Genomic DNA, 21,972 nt, shown 5'->3' with positions numbered 1-21,972 from the left:
TTTTATTCTGTAGACAATATTAATATACCTCATCATTAAATATGTACGTGCTGAGGTGTTTTAATGTCATTATTATACACATATCATCAACTCTTTAAATTCGATTTCTTTATCAACTTCCTGTCACAGTCATTTGGTGTTTTAGTTGTCATCTTTTCAATTCCCGCCTAAAAGAAAACATACTAGTTCTGGCAACAATGAAGTCCTTTGCTGTTACTTCCGTGTATTATTTGTTTATCACCGGGAATACTACTCTGGTGTCCGAGATGTCTACTAATAAATATTCCTGTATAATAAAAAAATATATAAATTAAATAAAAGTTTGCTATAATTTTCCATATTTTCAAAAGAATGTGGCTGTAGGAATTTAAAATTAGGCGTAGTATGAATCAAAATATTTTTATACTTCAATAAGTACTTTATCAGAATGTTATACTTAGGACTATGACTATACTATGAAAAATAATTTAAACTTGTAATCTACCTACCTAATATAGTTTCAGGATTGCCATCTTTAGAAACTTACTAAAAACAAAATTTGCGCGCCACAAAATTAATATGTAGGTGTCGCCACTTACTGGGCGATGTCTATGGTCTATGGTTTGCGACCAAAAACTCTGATGAATCTAGAAAGGCCGTTTTGGCATACAGAACTATTGAGAGAAATAGCGTATTGAGAACTCTTTGTACATCGTAAAGTGACTACGAGATTACGTCTGGATTTTATAGTAATAATCACTCGTTAGTTCGCGAATCAACAAAAAAATAATGTCCACGGATAATTAAGTCAGTGTAATACATTTCTACTTGGTTTATTACACTTCAAATATAACAAATATGTGACAAAGCAATTGTGTAGTTATAGCGAATGCTCAGAGAGAGCAACCATTTTAGATTACCTCGATGGCATAGCATTATAAATTATTGTTTATTTATTGTATTATAAATGTCTAGCACGTTTCCTGTAAATATGCTTCTCGTCAATGACGACTGTACTTTTGATTGAATACATTGCTTTTTTATTTATTGCGCTTGATTATTTTAAAACCCGAAACTTCGAAGCGACGATCGGTAATGTTTGGCTTTTGTTTATTTTGCAGAATTTTTAAATATAAATAACCGGGCTAACATGGTGTCCACAAGGCAAATGAGTATAGTCGGGGGTGGAGGCGGCAGCTCTGACGGTGCGGGTCCTTCGAATGCGGAGGTCAGCAGTCGTACGACCCGTCACACCGCCTTCCCCCCGATAAATTCGCCTCCACATAACCCGCAATGGACGCTGGTTAAACCCATCCTGGGCCTCAGTCACCCTAGGAATTTTACGACCGGATTCTTGGACTTGCCCCCCGAGTTGACAGAGAAGATCTTCAGTCATCTCAAGTTCAAGAATGTGGCTCATCTGCGAATGGTGAGTTAACATTTTTCAATGATTTAATAAGTCTGACCCTCATTATCTTGGTCGTATTTTATTTCTACGGAAATTAATTAGGGTTCATTGCAGAATAATATAATATTTAAATCTATTTTATCATTTGAATTAGGAAATATATCCATAGGGAAATTACCATTGCATTTATTGTCTTAATCGGAAGGAAAAGTTGTAGATATGTTACAAATAATGAAATATGGAGAGGCTCCCTTCAGAAGGTATGATTGCAGATTTTTATAGATGACGGTGCGTTGGTTATTTCGGAGAACACCAACTGTATTTTTTACAGGGCTTATTCTATAACGCACAAAATTATTTAGCCTATACAAGTTTCGTTATTATAGGTATGGGTAGGGCTGTCAATTAAAAGTTTTACCTCGCATTGTATTAGAAAAATATTGATCCTTATAAGTATCGATGGTTGTTCGCAAAATATCAGCACCGAAAGAAAAGTATTAATACTTTTTTGATGGCCCCAGGTATAGGCAGTACTATATATATATAGTGTTGTCAATGGGTTACTTCATTGTCTCCGGTTGACCTTCGACTTGTAAGTAAGACAAATACGTTTGACATCGACCACAGATGGTCGACTGGGTGATTAGTCAGGCAGGCAAGGAGGAAGTGAGACTCGACTCAATGCTGACGATAATCAGAAAGTCAACAGCTGGTAGCTATAATACTGTGGGTAATTAGGTAAAGAGGAGATAACGCCTCTTTATCTGATGCTGTCTATTGACTATACAGAATACAAAAAATCGCTAAAAGTACACTGAATACCAGTTATATTAATCTCTGCCTCAAACACCATTTGGAAAGCACTACTGTGTGAGCGTAACACTGCCTTTGACCTTAGTGATGGGTAGGGGGCCTGGCAAAAATCCTGGTCACGGGGCCCGCTTTAGGATGTGGGAGCCATGCCTGAAAGAGCGGGGGAATTTGTAGTTTTAGACACGGCGTTGCAAGTTGATACAGATACTAGAGTCTGTCTTCTATAAGCTGGTGTGCGGTTTCCCCCCGCTTCAGCATTCGGCACTGAATTCCCTCTCGTTCCCTCCCATTGAAAACCTGCAACAGTTGAACGCGATGGCACAATGCTTTCCGTCGTGACGTGAACGCCAGCTTATAGAATACAGACTCTAGGTCGGTTTAATATGTCAAACTGTTGGATTGACCAGCACGATGGTACGAGAGGTACCGAATGTCAGTAGGTACCGATTTTCTGAACACCCAGAGATATATAAAATTTTATGGAGGTTGGGAATCTGTCGGTTCTGTGAACTTGAGGGTTTTAGTGCTCTTATTGTATTCTAGGGAAAAACACCTGTACACGTGCATGGATTTACTTGTACCAATAGTCTGTATTTTAAACTATCGCGATAATAACTGTTTAGACGTAAAAGTGCTGACTGTCTCGCCAATCTCATTCTTCAAGCGTAAGCGAGACACGATGTTGTCATTGTATGGTGTTATTTGATTGATTCGGTTGTGAATATTGGTAAACATCAAAAATGTTTTGTGCGGTATAGTTTGATTTTTTTCAGCAGGTTCATGCCACTCATTCTTCTGCGCAGGCATCTCACAAATTCCAACTGCCGCTTGAAAATTTTTTTTTGATCCATGCATGCAATCTTGCAACTTGCATGATAATACATGTTTACACATGTATTTTCTTGTTATGGCCGCAATAATACTTACTGTTAGCAGTAAATCCATGCACGTGTAAACGGGGTGTAGCAATCATACCATTTCAGCATTACAGGTGTTGTGTTCATGTTTTGTTATCAAAAGAAATCGAAGTTGCGATGGGCAGTTGTTCATGTTTTGTTATCAAAAAAAATCGAAGTTGCGATGGGCAGTTGTCGGCAGATTTCTTAATAATAACCTAGATCTACAATGGTTCTCATAACATCTTGAATATTCAGTTGGTGGACGATGGTGGAAACGGTCACTACTAGTCACTCGTCACTTTCTCACCGTCATTCGCTCTCAGTATTATCATTAACAAGTTAGGTAGTCGTCGCTGCAGGATTGCGGCTCAGTCTGAACATAGCTTACCGCAGATTACTCTGTACTTGTTATCTTTACTCCTACAATTGTAACTCTGCATCAAGACAATATACTCGACTGCTGCCTTCAATCAACCCACATCACCTTATTCTATCGGGTGACCCCGACGTGGTCCTATCAACCCCCAAAGTAATTAGATGCTACCTCTCTGGGTCAGAGTTATTACATCTATATATATAAAACAAAGTCGGGTTAGTTACACCATTTATAACTCCAGAACGGCTGGACCGATTTTAATGATCTTTGATTTGTTGGATTTGTCTCCGCCCCGAATAGCAGAATAACTATTAAAATATCAGATATATCACGCAAAAAAATAATTATGAAGAAAATTAATTTTCTCATACATTTTGACATTTTAAACAATGAACCTCGCGCATTCGAAAATAAAAGAAAATCACAAAAAATTTAAATCCGTATACAACGCCTTCTCTGATACATGACAGAAACAATAAACAAACAAAGAAAAGAAAGAATGATAGTCGAATTGTCTAACTGTCAATGGTGTAGTGTGCCCAACATTTCGTGCTTCATGTCAACAGCTCAATTTGCTTGAAAACGATACGAGTTACACCATTTATAACTCAAGAACGGCTGGACCGATTTTTATGATCATTGATTTGTTGTATTTGTCTCCGCCCCGAATAGCAGAATAACTATTAAAACATTGAAAAAATCACGGAAAAAAAATTGTGAAGAAAATTCATTTTCTCCTACATTTCGTATGGAGCGGTTTTTTTGATGATATCTCGAGAACTGATTGACTGATTTCGATGATTTTTTTTGTGCGTCATTTTTTCGTCGTTTGTTGTTCGTTTTGTACGTCAAAATCGAGACGGAGCGCTTCACTTTCATTCGGTTGAACCAAGCCAAATTGCATTCGGAGGAGTATATTCATTTACGCGATACAATCAGCACCGAAGGATATGCAGCTAATGTTGGTCGATTGACTATTCTACTGGCAACGCACATTGGCAGCCCGCGTCATATGCATGAATATGCGCAATATGCAATGACATAATATTATGTTCGTCATTACGGTCGTCCAGATCTATTCATCACCTTTACATGCAATCCGAAATGGATAGAAATTGTTCAATTGCTGCCCCCGGACAAACATCAAATGATCAGCACAACATCACCGCACGTGTCTTCAAACAAAAAATCCTGTCGCTGATGAACTACATTGTTAATCATCGCGTCTTTGGGGATACTCGATGCTGGATGTATTCGATTGAATGGCAAAAACGAGGCTTACCGCATGCACACATTCTTATTTGGTTAGTTGAAAGAATTCGACCAGACCAAATAGATGACATCATATGTGACGAGATTCCTGATCCCGAAACCGATCCAGACCTGCATGATGTTGTAATTACTAACATGATTCACGGATCGTGTGGCGCCATCAACCCCCAATCACCGTGCATGGTCGACGGCAAGTGTTACAAGCGTTATCCACAAAATTTGACGGCGGAGACTATCACTGGGAACGATGGTTATCCACTATATCGGCGTCGATCACCCGATGATAACGGTAGAACTATCACAACGAAAGTGAAAGGAAACGATATCGTGGTCGACAACACTTGGATTGTTCCGTATTTGCCACTTCTTTCCAAAACATTCAAGGCGCATTGCAACGTGGAGTATTGCAATTTAGTGAAGTCCATCAAATACATCTGCAAATATGTCACCAAAGGCAGCGATATGCCGGTTTTTGGTGTTCAAACTCCCAATACCAACGATAAGATCACGCACTATCAAGTTAGTCGATATGTGAGCTGCAATGAAGCGATTTGGCGTATTTTCTCATTCCCCATTCATGAACGTCATCACACCGTTGTACATTTGGCGGTGCATCTGGAGAATGGTCAACAAATTTATTTCAACGCATAGAATGTTGTTGAACGTGCTGAAACACCTCCAGCGACAACATTGACCAGTTTCTTTTCGATTTGCCAAAGCGATCCGTTTGCACGAACGTGTCTCTACTCTGAGATGCCACGTTATTATACTTGGAACGCTTCATCGAAGAAATTTCAATGTCGGAAGCAAGGCGATGCAGTTCCTGATCATACGGATGTGCGTTTTGCTGATGCTCTTGGTCGCATTTACGCAGTTCATCCGAAGAATGACGAATGCTTCTACTTGCGGTTGTTGCCGGTGAATGTTCGTGGGCCGACATCATTTGAATCACTTCAAACTGTCAATGGTATAGTGTGCCCAATATTTCGTGCTGCATGTCAACGGCTCAATTTACTTGAAAACGATACTCATTGGGACATGACAATCGCTGAAGTAATTATTGTTTCTGCATCTCCAAGTCAGACACGTACATTATTTGCTATCATTATTTCGACATGCTTCCCATCGAATCCACCTGAACTGTGAAACAAGTACAAGGATGACATGTCAGAAGACATTTTACATTGAATTCGTGTCAGTTCAGGGAATCCCGATCTCGGGGTGAATGAGTAGATACATAACCAGGCTTTGCTTTTGATCGAAGACATGTGTTTCCTCATGTGCGGCAGTTTGTTAGACAAGTTAGGAATGCCAACGCCACATCGTAGAAAGAACGACGCTTTCATTCGAGAATTGGAACGTGAACATGAATATGATTGAGATGCATTGAACCAATCGGTTCGAACGAATGTACCACTGTTGAACCCCCAACAGAAGGAAGTGTACGATACGTTAATGAAGGCAATTGATGATGAAAATGGTGGCTTATTTTTCCTCGATGCGCCCGGTAGAACTGGGAAGACATTCCTCATGTTCATGATTTCGCCACTGTTCGTGCGAGATCCGAAATAGACGTAGGAGTTCCTTCTTCCGGGATTTCGGCCACGTTGCTAGGAGGATGCTGAATGGCTCATTCAGCGTTGAAATTGCCGATAAACCTTCAAACGACTCAAAAACCGACATGCAACATTGCGAAACACTCAGCAATGGCCGAAGGTTTGGAAGCAAGTAAAATCATCACCTGGTATGAGTGCACAATGGCACACAAACGCGCATTGGAAGCACTCAATCGAACTATGAAAGATCTGCGATCAAGATGTTTTGGAGGCGCAATGATTCTACTATCTGGCGATTTCCGCCAAACACTACCAGTCATTCCAAGATCGACCGCTGCGGATGAAATAAACCCTTGCCTCAAATCATCGACTCTGTGGCGCTATGTGAAGAAACTTCAGCTGACGACAAACATGCGTTGCGTTGCTAAACGATCCATCTGCCGAAGATTTCTCCAAGCAATTGCTAACTATCGGTAACGGCCGTGTTCCTGTCGACGAATCGAATGGATAGATTTCGTTTCCGCTGAATTTTTGCAATTTCGTCTCAACGAAGGACGACCTCATCAACAAAGTGTTCCCGAACATCATTGCTAACCACGATCAACAAATCACAAGGCCAATCCTTGAGTGTTTGTGGCCTGAATCTAGAAAATGAATGTTTCGCTCACGGTCAATTGTACGTAGCATGATCACCATCCACTTTGTTCGTTCTCGCACTTGACAACAAAACGAAAAATGACGTATATCACAAGTTACTTCAATGAAGGGAATCAACCCGAGTGCAACCCATCCACCAAATAGTTTAACAGAAAGTAGTGCAACAATGCTACGCGAATCATATCTATTCGCTTCAATAAAGCAAATGCCTTGCTGCCACATGAATTACATTCATTTCAATGTAATTAAAATACTTTTCATTTTGATTTGATTTTTGCACATTTATTGAACTTAATTAATTTTGAATATTCATAAAAACTTAATTAAATTCAGCTAATAAGTCAACACAAGATTTCTTGATTCAGAGGCGGTACGAAGTTCGCCGGGTCAGCTAGTTTAAAATAAAATCAAGATTGTTAAGTTGAAGCTGTTGGATTTGAAATGTTTTAGTGAATATTTAATATTGTATTCTTTTCAGATTTCTTTATGATAACATACTGAATTTGTTTCAGAGTGATGTATATTAATACTTAATAATTAAGCATTTAAAAATTATGTGTAGGTACTATGTCTATTTATCTAATATGTTATTATACCAAGTGATAGTTATGTGACCGACATTATTTATCAATATGTCAGAGAGAGCCGTTGCTATCAGTCCAGATAATAAGAAACTTAATTAAACTTGGTAGTAGTATATAATAGTAAGAGATTAGAACTTAGATCTTAAGAGAAAATTAGTACTTTCTGTCTTATAATTACGTTACCAAGGCGTATGAGTATGTCATTTCAATATTATAAATAATAAATGAAGAGAAGTCATGAAGGCAATTGCATTTTACAAATATTACGGCTGAAAAAATCTTTGCCTTGTAAGAGTGGCGTAGTTAATAGAGCGCCTGTCTCTAAAGCCGTGGGTCCTGGGTTTGATCCTCCGGCCGGCAGACAAATACATGCTTTTTTCAATGTGTGTTTGAATTCCTTGTTTTTTAAAAAGTTTTAATTTAACTTCAAGCTAATTTCTGATGGATTTGTTAAATAATGACACAGTGCTTATTTTTAATTCTCTATTATATTTAGAATACATAAGATTATTAGCAGGTATTGTTGTCTCATTTATATTGTCGACCGTATGTGGTCAACAGGATGGTTGAAGGCCGTTCAATTCGGGAAGGTACATCTGGTAGGAAGGTGGTAAGAGCTCAACTCCCTACCTATTACCTATACCCTACCTGAAACTTGGCAACCAACTTACACTACACTTCCCTATCCTGGGCCAGTCTTATCAGATCCCCAATACCTTGGACATCTACGGAGGTTGCGTAGCCAAGAGATTCTCCTTCTTCCTACGCTTCTGCTGCCCTCTACATTATGAGTTAGATTAAATTATACTACATCCAACATAGTAGCCGTAAGTTCTCTTTTCTTATTGGCTCATCTTATAACCTCCCCATTGCTAATGTGACCGACCCAGGATATGTTCATGGTATGCCAATACAGGCACATCATGTCCACAAATATTGTCCGTTCCTTTAACGTTTGGCTTCGACTCCGTAGAGTAGTACACGTATAATGTAGCACATGATTGCCCTGCATCGAGTGCCCAGAACCATGACTCAATTGCAGAAGAGACTTAAATTTTTTTTCAATACTGCATCTTGTCATCTCAATCCTGATCTTTATCTTATGGTCTGGTTTCCAATCTTCATATAGATGGCAACCGAGGTATTTTATAAGCTTTCCCCTCTTTACTACAGGCCTATCCTCAATGTTTAGGCAGACATCTCTGACTTTTTGTTAACCGACAACCATAAAACCAGAGATAGTTAATGCCGGCGGTCAAGAAACTAGCTGTTAACCGGTGCTCCTCCCAACGGAGACAGTTTAGGCGCTGATACCTTTGAAATAGTCACAAGGAATTTGTAAACCTACTGCGGAATCTGCTTACGATCAAAACTTTTCTTAATTTCGATTTTCCAACGACCTTTCACTAACAGTTACATCCCAAATTTACGTTGTATGTGGTTCTATAATCGGCAATTTCAATAAAGGGGAGCAGCGTGATGGGAAATTTTTCTTACTGTGGTCGTAATGACATGTTGACCGGAATATAGTCGCACCGTGCAGCTATCATGATTATTGCAATTAATTTAATAAGCCATGTCTTATTATAATATATTGCAAGGAAAACATTTAATAGTATTGTAAATATTTGTTGCTATATAATTTTGTTTGTTTTGCAAATACTGCTACACCCGTTCATAGAATAGATTGTGCGCACTTTTTTTTAATGTGAACGTTTTATCAGCAAATAGTATGTGTTTACTGTGAAATTTTAATTCTGTTCAATACACATTAAACCAATAAATGAACAATCATCTGTATTTAAATTATGTAAACACATTTTTCAATTGTAGATTTATATTAAAAACTTATTTGCTTAAAGGTCGGTTTGTTACAATGACCCCACCCCGGTTTGGTGAGAAATATTAAACCTGAAGCCTTCCTTGAAGTTTCACTATCATTATTTTGCAGTTATCGAGTTAATTATTATTTTATTTTATGACCAAAACCAAATTTACACCGTTCACATTTTCAACGCCAATACGAGGCCACCTCATACTGAACTCAGAATGCATCGAGATAATTGAAAGTTTGTCAATCTCAAATCATAGATGAATCACTACGTGACAAAATTAAAAGGCAATGGTCTCTATAGGCACCATGATCAAGAGTGTGAACCTAGAATTGTGCGTAAAAAGATCAGTTTCAAAAATAATATTTAAAATAAACTGAACACATTCAGTTTCACATTTTTCACTGGCCGCGTGTGAATTGTTATTCTTTTCCTTTGTTACAATTGTTACAATTATCTGTCTCCGTCCAGCAAGCGCTATTCGTCACTGTTGTCCATTTTTCATTCTGATTTTATTTTTAATGAATATTATATTACTGTAAATTCTAATAGTAAGTTCACACGCATGTTCTTGCTCAACGCTTTTACGCTCATTCCAACATGTCTCAACGTGTGTACCATCTGGCTCAATGGTCTTTTGCTCGATACGAAAAAGATTCAAGGTCCGTAATCCTTGCTCGATGCAGTTTGAGTGAGGGAGTGAGGATGCACCGGCATGGCTCGTGTGGCCACGCTCTCACTCGCGGTCTAAGTCGTGGCAGTGCGAAGGCGGCCTCACAGCGTCTTGTGTCGAGTTGCTCGACTGTGTGGATGCAACAACGAGCATGCTTCCAAGTCAACATGCTCGATCTAGCAAAACCGTCGAGCAAGAACGTGCGTGGGTACTAGGCTTAAGATTTACTTATTGTGAGCGGCTTACACCTCGGTATATAATGTCGTGGATCCCAAGATCGAATCTTGGATTTGGAAAATACACTTATTGTTTTTCAATTTGTGTTTAAAGTCAGAGTATGGTTCTAATAGATTGAGCAAGTGGCTAACGTCCATTTCTCATAACAAATCTGTGAATATACTCTGTGGAGGCACATAAGATCCATGGTCAAAAGAAAAAAAAGTCAGAAATTCCATCAACTGTTAGGTACTTGGGTTTTTACATGGCCTCTGAAAATAGTTTATGGTACCGTAAATTTAAATTTAACGTTTTGGGCAGAAACAAAATTAATTGGCGGTGGCGCTTATTACCGACAACTGGATTCCTCAAATTGTTACTTAAAAATACTTCATTGCTTAAGAATAGTTAACATTAAACCATTTTTTTTTTTACTCTATTATCAAATTTATTTCAAACTTCACTTTTTCCGAATTCTTGCAGAACCCCTGACATATTCATGCGCTGTGGCTAGTTTTTCAGAAAAACTAAATGGATCACTGTCTTGATATTATATCATCCATGTTTATTTGTAGTTTCTTGGTGTGGTTATGCCGTACAATTTGTCCATGCCATTTTATCATGTTAGTAGAAGATACTTGGCCAATTTATGTAGGTCAAAAATTAGTTTTGCTACATTTGCAATCAAAGTAGAATATATTGCTTACTGCGTGTATTCGATAAGTCATAGGGGCTGATAGGTATTATGTAAAGTTCTTGCATATCTGCATAGATTGGTAACTGTCAACCTTCATTTAGCTGTGCCGCATCTGGTTCCTTCTACATTAAAGTCAGATTCTTTTCATGTGAATGCATAAAATGTCATTAATGTAAATTTTGACTATATGAGGCGTCTAATTACAAAAAGCGACAAGTCCACAATTCAATTTTTCGGGAAACAACGTTTTTATGTTTCAAGCTTCAATTATTTGTTTTAACGTGAGTATATTTTTTCCGTTGTATTCTATGTTGAAATTAGAACCAAATGGCAATTTGTTTCAGCCGAAAAACTCTTAAATGTATTAAATATAGGCAAAATAAAATTGGACGTAGCGCTATTTGTACCTCACTTTTTAATTTACTCCGCATAAGGCACATATTTCCGTAGCACTGTCATGAGTCTATCAGATGCTACAGCATGGGAGACGCCCTTTTCAATATTGAATGTTCCCTTATTGGTTGACTTAAACACGCGCGAAATCAACCAAGCTTTAAATAATATGAAACACGGACTTGGCGCTTTTTGTAATAAATCGAGACTTAAAATATTTTTTTTCGTAGGGTTATGTCGCGTTTTGGAATTTATAGATCAATACATATTGTGTAAAATTATACAAAGAATGCGTGCATATTTTTTTCTCGATTTTGACCAAATGTGGACTTATTGCTTTTTGGAATTAGACGCCTCATATCATGTGTGAGCAATAATATGTTAACCGCAATCCCTCCGGTGGATTACCAAGAAATCTTGTGGTGACCGCCTGAATGATACTAACAATATTGTTATTTCCAAAACATCAAACTACCTATCATAATTTTGAAAAACCAAGGCCCACTATTAGCCAGGCCACGGCATGAAACTGTGAATTTCGATTATTGTGCTAGTTACTGTTTGTAGAAAATGATTAATAGTTTCATATTGAAATAAATGGTAATATGGTAATAATTGAAAATCTTTACTTCCTGGAAACAGGTTTACGCATTGCATTTAAAGATAAGCAATAACGAGCATCGTAACATGCAATTCAATGCCTCTGTCTGACGCCCACGATAGCCGAGCGGTTCCGCTTCAGGCCTATAATGGTCTATATCGTCAGTCCCGGGTTCGAATCTTGGGTTTGGCAAATTCACATGTTGTTTTTCTATGTGTTATTGGACCCAGAGTATGGATCCAATAGGTTCAGCAGATGGGGCATCTATTTCTCATAAAAAATAAAAATCTGTTAAGTAATACCACCTACACTCTGTAGAGACTCATGTGATCTAATGCCGGGTCCACACTGGCAACATGTCGCCGGCAACCTCATTAAATTTTACGATAAGTATGATAATTATCGTAAAATTTAACGAGGTTGCCGGTGACATGTTGCCAATGTGGACCCGGCATCAGCATCATCGGACATGGATAAAAAAAAAAACATTTTACCCATTTGAGATTGATGTGGAACATGACAAAAGATAAATAATAATCATCATCGGTGGCTTAACAACCCAGGCTGAGTCCTTACCTTCTGTTATGTTCTTCTAATCTTCCATGCGATACTGGATGCTGATCCTTCAACATTCCCTGCAAAGTACTTCTGTCAAATGAGTGAACGTTATTTATTGAATTGACTGTCCTTTAGGTTCTTTTTACATTTCTTTGCGTACCGATAAACAAGTCTATATTGTTTGGTGATTACAGGTATGCCGTCAGATGAACGTGTTGTGCAGCTCGTACCTGAACCTGTCGTTCCAGCGGCTTTTGTCCCAGATGCTGCACCGATACCAGGGTATCAAGGCGAAAATGCCGCGCAGGGAATCAGCACGCCGCACCCACCCCCTAGCTTGCGAGTCTGACATCATCGAGACCCTGCACATGCGCCTCGCCTTGCTACAGATGACGCTTGGCAAGCATATCGAGAGGAAGTATTGCTGCTTCTTCCCGGGAGAGGTAAGCATCTGATGTCACTAAGTCGTTTAATCATTTTGTTTTTATGTATTTTTGTACATTGAAGAAGGTTGGAAAAAATACCACACTAAAAATCACTGTTAATATGGTTGGTTGTAGCCAGAGAGCTGAATGGTAGATATGACACATTCAAGGTGTACACCAGTACTATTGGGAGAGAGTCATAAAAATAAAAAGAAAATGTAACAAAGAGAAGAATTGTGCCTGGCAACAATGTTGCTTCGTTCTAATCAGGGTCTTACATTCCAAGGCATTAAACCATCTTCTACAAATCTTTACTAGACCAGTTGTCATGTATACCTACCTCGGAAATCTGGTGAATGACCAGAAATATGGAAAGAGTGCTGGGCCCACTTGAGTAGGGCGTGCTGCATGGTATCTTCAGATGCATCAACGACCAGAGCGTTGGAGCGGATCCTTTTTTGAGTTGCTTCACTCCGGGACCTAATACTTGCTCCGGCTCCGCTTCAAGGTCTGTTCCGCTCCCGGTAAAAAGTGTTAATCGGTATTATAATATGTATAGGTACAAATGTTAAAAAAATAGGTTTAAAATAATCGTCATTTTCATTATTAATTCTATTAAACAAAATTTCTGACAGCAAATCGTCTCTCATTATTTACCTTTTCTGTCAAAAAAGTGAGGTTATTTATCACTCGGCAGTGTTGCCATATTTCAAATAATTCCAGTGTTGCAAAGTGTCAAAATATACTATTTTCATTGGATTTTTGGACGAAAATTTAATAACAAAAAAAAACATCCGGAGCAGTGGAGCACTACAAATCTTCGGTGCTCCTGCTCCGGGTAAAATCCCTGTGCTCTGTGCTTTTACTCCGACCTCTGCTCCAACGCTCTGTCAATGACAGACAGGGTGGAGACAGAATTATAGGCGAACTGTACGCTTTTTGATATTATTTCAGATTCACTTCTATCGGTGAATTCCGCGAATTGTTAAATGTGCAGGTGATAATAATTGTATAATATTTATTTTCTTACTGTCTTTCGTTTCTCCAATTTCAGATTCTAGACGAAGTATATAGCATTCTGGACTACCTGAAGGTGACTTGCAAACTAGCCCGCCCTTACAAAGTGACCGATGAGCTCTTCGACCTCAGTACAATGGCAATGGAATACTTCAAAGAGCACATGGAGCCTAATCTTCCCGAAATCACCTATTTCGGTACCGATTTCTTCGATATCACCGGCACATTTTCACGTAAGTAACCTCTATACGTATTTAACAAAGATGATGAATGAAAGCTTCTTTTATAAGCCTATTTTTATATTCAATGTATAATAACAAGATCTATTAGAAATTATCTTGTAAAAAATTGGCTGGATTCTGAACCGTATGTATAAGTTTTTCTAGTTGGTATGTTTCCAGATTATGTATGTTCATTAAAGACTATTACATTCTTGAATCTAAAGAATTATTCAATGAATAAATGAAAAAATGTTTATTAAATTATTAGGAAGTGTGTGTTGGGAATCACACCTGGGAATCATATTATCTATTGGTACCTTGATTCATAACACAAAAAGCCAATCTCCAATATTAATGATATTTGATGAAGGCTTCAGTCGCATGACGGTTAATTAATTTCAACATAATTAAGTATGGTGAGGGTGGCTAAATTTGTAAAATACATTGGCCAGAATCTGGTGGATGCGGTTCGAATCTTGCCTGACACCATAATTTTTTTTCAAGATTTTTTCAAATAGTTGTTTTCTTCTGAAGATCTAGATACTTGCTTCTTTATTTCTGCGATTTTGACAGTGAAACCACTGAAAACTCCTTCGGGTAGAAGAGTTTCATCAAAATATTACAGGAATAATAATGACTATACGCCTTGTTCAATCTCACCATGCAATAATGCATTAAGGTGAAGTCTTCACTGAGCCTTTTTTAAAGAAGCACCTAGCGGAAAAATACGAAGCTTGCAATTTGAGAGATTTTTTTGATGATTTACAATTTTAATTGTATTAAGGTGACGCATCAGTGAAACGCCAAATAATTTTCAACTGTACGCGCGACGAAATTTTGTACTCACTTCGCATTCATTGAGAGAACGTCGAGTCAGACATACGTCACTTTGCTGCGTGATGGCGACGGGCCAATTAATTCTAAAATCGTGTAAAGATGACTAAAAACGTTACCCATTTACTTTAAAAAGAAAACATGTCAATGAATATATTATTATTGTTACTAATAGAATAATAAACAGAACATAAAATGGACGTATGTTGGATTTATATGAGAAATAATATTTCGTTTGACAGGCGTCTTTTGCACCCGCGACCCGCAATCCGCACATCGCCTAGCAACGATCTTTTTAGACCGTGCCTCAACTAATGCATGGCCTTAATGAATAAATATGTATCTGAAAACATTAAAAAGAAAAATATTTTTTATTTTAAGTCAAAGACAAACTTACAATTGTAATAAAATGTGAATTTGTTGAATCGGACCGCACCCTATTATTATTACATATATTTTATGGTCATATTTATTATTAAAATTTAGTTTATCAAGTTTTCTAAGCATCACCTAAGAGATTTTTGACTAATTCATAGTTTTAATATTTTTTATATCTTAAAAACATCGATTTTTATAAAAAATATAAATGTGTATAACTTGAAATCCTTTTTATTTATATCAAATTTTATTTATGTATGGCGGCCGGTGGTCTTCAGAATAGCATTTTCTGGTAGTGCGGAATGGTTTACCTTCTATAAAGAGAAGATCTTCTTTCACCCTGTCACGACCCAGCATTGGAGCATAGGGCAAGCACAAGTTCACGCCACTTCCCTTGGTCCATCGCCAACCCTTGCGCCTCCCGCCATGTCAGACCTGCATCACGTAGGTCGCTTTTGTGGCACCGCTGCAGGGTGAGTGAGGGCTGGCCATGGCGACGGAACCCTTGAGGCTGTGCCATAAGGGTACGACGTGTCCTAGCCACGTAAGGTCGTAAAGCGTCTTTTCATGATTATGTCAATCACCGAAGGCTACCGTGTTCTCTTACCGACTTCTCAGAAGGTAAATTAAATATGTCTTTGTTTATTTATACTATTTCTCAAAAAAGATTTGACCAGCAAGAATGATTTAATATCAATAAAGGAATATAAGTGTCACAGTTTATGGCTTACGCTCTGGGTAAACAATGCTTGAGCGGCGTTAGCCAAATAAATAACCACTGATGTGTTTTTTTATTATTTTGAATGAATTTGAGTCGTTCAGAAATAAACGCGGCAGGTTTGTATTTTCGTAAACTGTTACGATTCATTAAATATGTTAACTGTAAAAATATAAAAAATTAACTCCCCAACATTGTTATAAAACAGAAACTGGCGTTTTCGTTTCTAGAGACCTTCGTTTCGTCCCAACATTGTTATAAAACAGAAACTGGCGTTTTTGTTTCTAGAGTCCTTCGTTTCGTGCGCCGATCTAAAAGTGTGTAAAAAATTCTACACAAAACGTCATTACAGGAACATTCTGACACCGTTTAAGCAGTATATAATGACCTCATTGTAATCCTGTGCAAACTGAACATCTATTTGGACGCAATCGCTTTGCGCTCATGAACGGAGAATTGCTAATAATACTGCTACATGTTCTACTTCGCGAAGTGAGTGATACACGTATGAATAACAATGAAAAGTTGAGCGATGTCTTCAAAAATGCAGGCAATGCGTTGCACTTGCATGGTATTAGAGGAGCCGCCGCTGGTCCTAATATTGAAGCTTGATTTGATATAAATAAAAAGGATTTCAAGTTATACACATTTATATTATTTTTATTAAAATCGATGTTTTTATAGATATAAAAAATATTAAAACTATGAATTAGTCAAAAATCTCTTAGGTGATGCTTAGAAAACTTAATAAATTAAATTTTAATAATAATTATGACCATAATATATATGTAATAATAGGGTGCGGTCCGATTCAACAAATTCACATTTTTTACAATTGTAAGTTTGTCTTTGACTTAAAATAAAAAATATTTTTCTTTTTAATGTTTTCAGATACATATTTATTCATTAATACAGTTGAAATTGTAAATTATCAAAAAAATGTCTCAAATTGCAAGCTTCGTATTTTTCAGTTAGGTGCCTCTTTAAAAAAGGCTCAGTGAAGACTTCGCCTTAAGTAACATATCCATAAAAAACCTTTATAAAATTCAATAAACAAGAAAAAATATTTTATAAAGCAAAAATAATGAACGATGTTACAAAGAGACAAATTCCAGGCAATCAGTAATGCACTGTCCCATGATCAATTCGTATGCATCGGTGGATGTCTATCTACTGTATACTTCGCAGGAACCTAAAATGTAGTGAAATTTCGAATATTCAAAAAAAAAACTCAGGCAGTACCTAGACTAAAATGGTTTTTGTAAGGCACACGTCTTGGCTTAACAACTGCTTTCAAAAAGTAATACAGATTCACATAGATTTAAGATCCAGTCGGAGCGCAGTCTCTATCAACATTTGAAAAACCAAATGTCTTAGTAATTTTCCTGTGGACTATATTCAACAGGCTAAGTTAAATTTGTTATGATTTTTGAAATTGCAGCGGGTGACGCCAACAAGTCGTACCTGTCGCTGGATTCTCCCCCACCTTCCGGGTCGGGCACAGGTGGAAGCAACGCTGGAGACCTCGGAGGCGTGTTGGCCATCCAAGGCCAAAGTCAGTGCTTGCCGGAAGAGGAACCTCTGCCTCCGTCCCCGCAGCCTGTGCAAAATAACATGGTGCTCCGAAAAAGGATACACCGCATCAAGCAAGGAATGAAGAGGTATGCGCATTATTCTTGTCTTTTGGTGTTTGTATAGCGAGAGCTACAACTGCTTTCTTGGCCTGGAATGGCATCCGTGATATGACCATTCTTGATTTGGATTGCTAATCAGCACGCTTATGAGACCACCGTCAAATAATATTGTGTGTTTGATGACAGGTATAACAATCAGCTGACGGCACTGAGGAGCGACCTGCGCAGCTGCAAGCGTAAGACGGCGTGGCAGCAGAAGCTGCTGGCGGAACAGCAGCGCCAGCTGGCCGAGCAGCAGAAGCAGACGCTGGAGTATGCAGCGCGCCTCGACGAGAACGACAAGAAGAACGAGGAAACTTCCCGCAAGTTCCAGACCCTCCTGCAGGAGCTCAACAAGTGCCGCACCGAGCTACAGTACTGGCGCTCCAAGTCCCCGCCCACTCCCGCACAGCCTCTCTGCTCTGAGTGCGGTGCATCCACACCTCCGCCTCTGCCCCTACCTCTGCCTCTACAACACCTCTCCGTCGACCAGGTATTGAGCGCTCTATTTGCATTAACATAGACATGTTTTTGTTCTCTGCATACGGTTGTCTACATACACTACTTCTTATACCCCATATTTGAAGAGCAATAAATATCTTTGCTTGCAAAATCCAGTTTGGTTTTTAAACAGGTCAAATCAGTGGCTTTATTCCAATGTACCTACCAGGCAATTGCCTTGAGTAAGCCAAGGTAATACCAATTTGGCAATCTGCCCATCATAAATTCCACTCGCGGTGGTTGCAATGGAATAAAGGCTCATCTATTCTATACACAAGGCTGCTATCGGTGGCTATTGAGGGTAGTTTATCATATACATGTATTGAGGTATTATAATTGTTACAATAGGTTAGTTGTTACAACTGTCTATCTCGCTCTAAAAGATAACAGCCAAGAAAGGTGCTGTTAAAACATAACACTTATTGTAACAATTGCAACTAACTTTATGTAACAATTATAATACCTCAATACATAAATATGATACGCTACCCTCGATAGCCGCCGATAGAAACCTTGTGTATAGAATAGATGCGCAGGTGTTCTTATTAAGCTGTAAACACGAGAATTTCTCATCCCAGAGTGGGTGCTTCTTGGCGATCGTCACTCCATAGACCGACACTGGCGTGTGACTCTGTTGATCGGTATTAAATTTAATTAGCAATTAAATGCTTTTCCTTATAAAATTGCAGGACGACTCCAATGTGGATCTTTGGGCGGCGTCAACCGTTCCAGAAGCAGCCGGCCCTTCCCCTCAGGTTCCGCCTGTTGCTGCCCCGCCCCCTCCGCCTCTCCCGGCTGCGGAAGCCTTCATTTTGGAGCACCCTATGTCTCCCAAGGCCCAGGCTGCCACCTCCAGCAAGACTCCCGGCTCGCCCAAGGCCCGCCGTCCCGCCGCGCTTGAGGGCAAGGCTCTCCTCTCTGACGACGGTGTCTCTGTGTCGAAACGCGGGCTGGGCGACGACGCCTCCTCCCCCTCGGACCACAAGAAAAGACGCGTGCACCGCTCCAGCAAGCCTCGCAAGCCTTGAATTCTCTCCCGGCCCTACCCGTCGCCGTCCCCGGTCTCTCGTCTGGTCTCCGCTTGATGCGATAACGAGATCCCGATGACCGGTGTTGCAGCATTTTTTAATCTTCTTAAAGAGTGTGTCAGGTCACCGACAATTGTATATTGGATTTTCTATTCTGGCATTTTTTCCAGCGGAAATAAACTCGCGATAGACTTTTTGTATCAGTATGATTTCAACACCAGGACACCTGTTTGCGGATTGTTTTTCTCTCTTTTCAGATTTGCATCATCAGATTTAGAGATTATTTTTGAAAACCGCGTATCCGAATTTGTCATCGTAATATTACGATCGGAGAGTGCGTTGAGCGTTATTTCGTGATTTCTTTTATTTGTGTGTACATAACAAGTAACTGTAACTATCATTAATGTTCAAAAATTAGTTTTATAACTGTACTATTTTATTTGTCTCTTCTGCTTTCTTCATTTTCCAGAATAAAATGTGCGATTCAGTTCTGAATTTTACGCTTTTAATTGTAATATGAATATTTATTGACAATACCTTGATTTTTAAATAATACAATGTAGTAGCTGATAGTGTAACAATATAATTCATCTGTCAACGCAACGCAATACATATTACTATTACAATGTATTTCTTTGAAATTCTCTTGGCACCCTTTCAATTTAACCGAGAGACTTCACGATTCACTCCGAGTCGAGTAATATATTTTTTTTAACTGATGACATTTTAATGTGTTTAATGTTATATCCAAACTAAAACTTCTGTGATAGACATATCTTTGCAGTGTTTATTTTACAATTATTATTATTTATTTATGCTCACTTGAATAGGTATTTATGATTTTATTCAGCAATGTTTTTAATCCACATTAGAAATTATTCAGTTAGTTTTTACTTCATGAAACATTTTTACTTCTGTAAATTATCGATTACTATGATGGTAATTTAACAAGAGATTTAAAAATGTATTGTAAAAACAGTTATCAAAGCACAAAATACAGTCATTTTGTTTGTCTCTTGTTACCATTAGAAACAAAATTTGATTTTTACACGCTTGGCAATTATTGTTATGTTTACTTAAGTTGTTTTACCACTCTTACAATAATTCCTATACTGTTATAAATATAATCTTTCAGTTTGTACATCTGATGTTTTATTTTAATAACATGAATTTGGCTGATTTACTGATGCCTTCTTTAAATTCAATTGTACAGAATAGTATTTATTGATCTAAATGTCTTTTACCATTCTTTTTAAACTTCTTTTATGTAAATCAAAGTCGACTTATGATCATAAATGCTTTCGTTTATGTACTGATTTGAAAATTTCGAGACACTAACATATACTCTTCCATTTCAACCTTTTGTCCGCTAAGTGATGAAAAAAGTGAATGACTTTGATTTGAATATATAAATTAGATAAACAACTTTTAAAATGATCTCATTTTCTGATTTGTCTCTTTCCGAGATTAAACTTACTTTTCTAAAAATGGTGACACATCTCACCTATGCAGTACAAAATTTAGACTTCACAGAACATTTAGAAAAAACTTGACAATTACTAGTTACCTACTTTTTGTATAAGCGGACAACTTGAGTGATGTATTTTCAAACTCTACCATCGATTTATAATAAACGTCTTAACATTTTTGACATTTTTTTTTAAATAGTAAATACAAATAATTTTGTTTGGGGATCTGTTGGATGATCAGATTTTGACCATTTGAATGATTTTTGTTTAATCACTTATTGAGGTTTAAAAACATGCAGAGATCACTAATTGAATGACATAATATTATGTTAGGGATGGGCAGATATTGGAAATACATGACTCGTCTTGTAATAATTTTAATTTTAGTCAAATTTTCCCTTCAACATTATGTCTTTTAAATTAACCTTTTCTATGCCTCACGATATTACTCTGGCAGTATCCGACAGGCTGCAGATTTTTAACGACACGTTGAATGTATGACACGTCGAAGCTCTTAACAAAATCGCTGTAATACTGATAATTTGTGGCTTAGTATTTCATGATTATTCAGATGTCACTGTGTGTTTAATTTTTTAGAATATGCAAATCAATCGACAGTGGCTAGTAATTTGAGTTTAAAGTCGGATGAGATAACTCGCGAAATTTGTATTTGCGGTCTGTCCATCACGGCCTCATAGAGCGAGAAAACTCGCTGAAGGCATAGAACCGGTTTTAACAAGCTTAAATTAGTTAGTTAAAAAAATTTAAAAAAAAGTTTTTGTATCATAATATAACAAAATACAATGTTTCCTTATCCAATGCTGAATTTTTGTGAAAATTTTTAGGTTAGTAAATTTATCACAGCTATTTTAATATGTTTCAAATGTTATCAATTAATTTTAAATAACTATATTTTTGGCATATAAAACTTGCTCATATTAATTCTTATATACTGAACAAAAAAAAGCAAAAAGATTTCACACTCAATTTTAATAATCCTCCTTTCAAACTGTTATATTGCCCAAAATTATTTTAATTAAGAATTTATTTAAGTTAATGAAATTTTATATTATAACTGCATGTTTTATCTGTAATAGATAGACGATATCCAAGGACACGCTTATAAGTGCGTGTTACTTTTTTTTATAAATAATCTATTTGGTGTTTACCACCTTTGAAAGCGAGAGGTAATAT

General features: G+C 37.6%; 1 protein-coding gene across 1 annotated transcript; it reads left to right on the top strand.

Moving 5' to 3' along the window:
* Positions 1-647: 647 nt before the first annotated feature.
* On the top strand, positions 648-21,733 carry LOC147079066 (uncharacterized). The gene is made up of 7 exons (XM_085953094.1): positions 648-786; positions 1,101-1,408; positions 12,709-12,957; positions 13,994-14,189; positions 17,549-17,768; positions 17,928-18,273; positions 18,971-21,733. The coding sequence occupies exons 2-7, from the start codon at positions 1,130-1,132 to the stop codon at positions 19,307-19,309; spliced, it is 1,629 nt and encodes a 542-aa protein (XP_085809220.1). The 5' UTR covers positions 648-786; positions 1,101-1,129; the 3' UTR covers positions 19,310-21,733.
* The last annotated feature ends 239 nt before the right edge of the window (positions 21,734-21,972 follow it).

Source organism: Rhyacophila brunnea, unplaced genomic scaffold (genome assembly GCF_057557595.1).
Source record: "Rhyacophila brunnea isolate RB1 unplaced genomic scaffold, BYU_Rbru_1.0 scaffold_10, whole genome shotgun sequence".
NCBI lineage: Eukaryota > Metazoa > Arthropoda > Insecta > Trichoptera > Rhyacophilidae > Rhyacophila > Rhyacophila brunnea.
This window is presented reverse-complemented; position numbering and strand designations above follow the sequence as displayed.

Coding starts and splice junctions, on each gene's coding strand:
- LOC147079066 (XM_085953094.1), top strand. CDS start 1,130: ATGGTGTCCACAAGGCAAATGAGTATAGTCGGGGGTGGAGGCGGCAGC. Junction 12,958..13,993: donor GCTGCTTCTTCCCGGGAGAG/GTAAGCATCTGA, acceptor CTCCAATTTCAG/ATTCTAGACGAAGTATATAG. Junction 17,769..17,927: donor ATCAAGCAAGGAATGAAGAG/GTATGCGCATTA, acceptor GTTTGATGACAG/GTATAACAATCAGCTGACGG.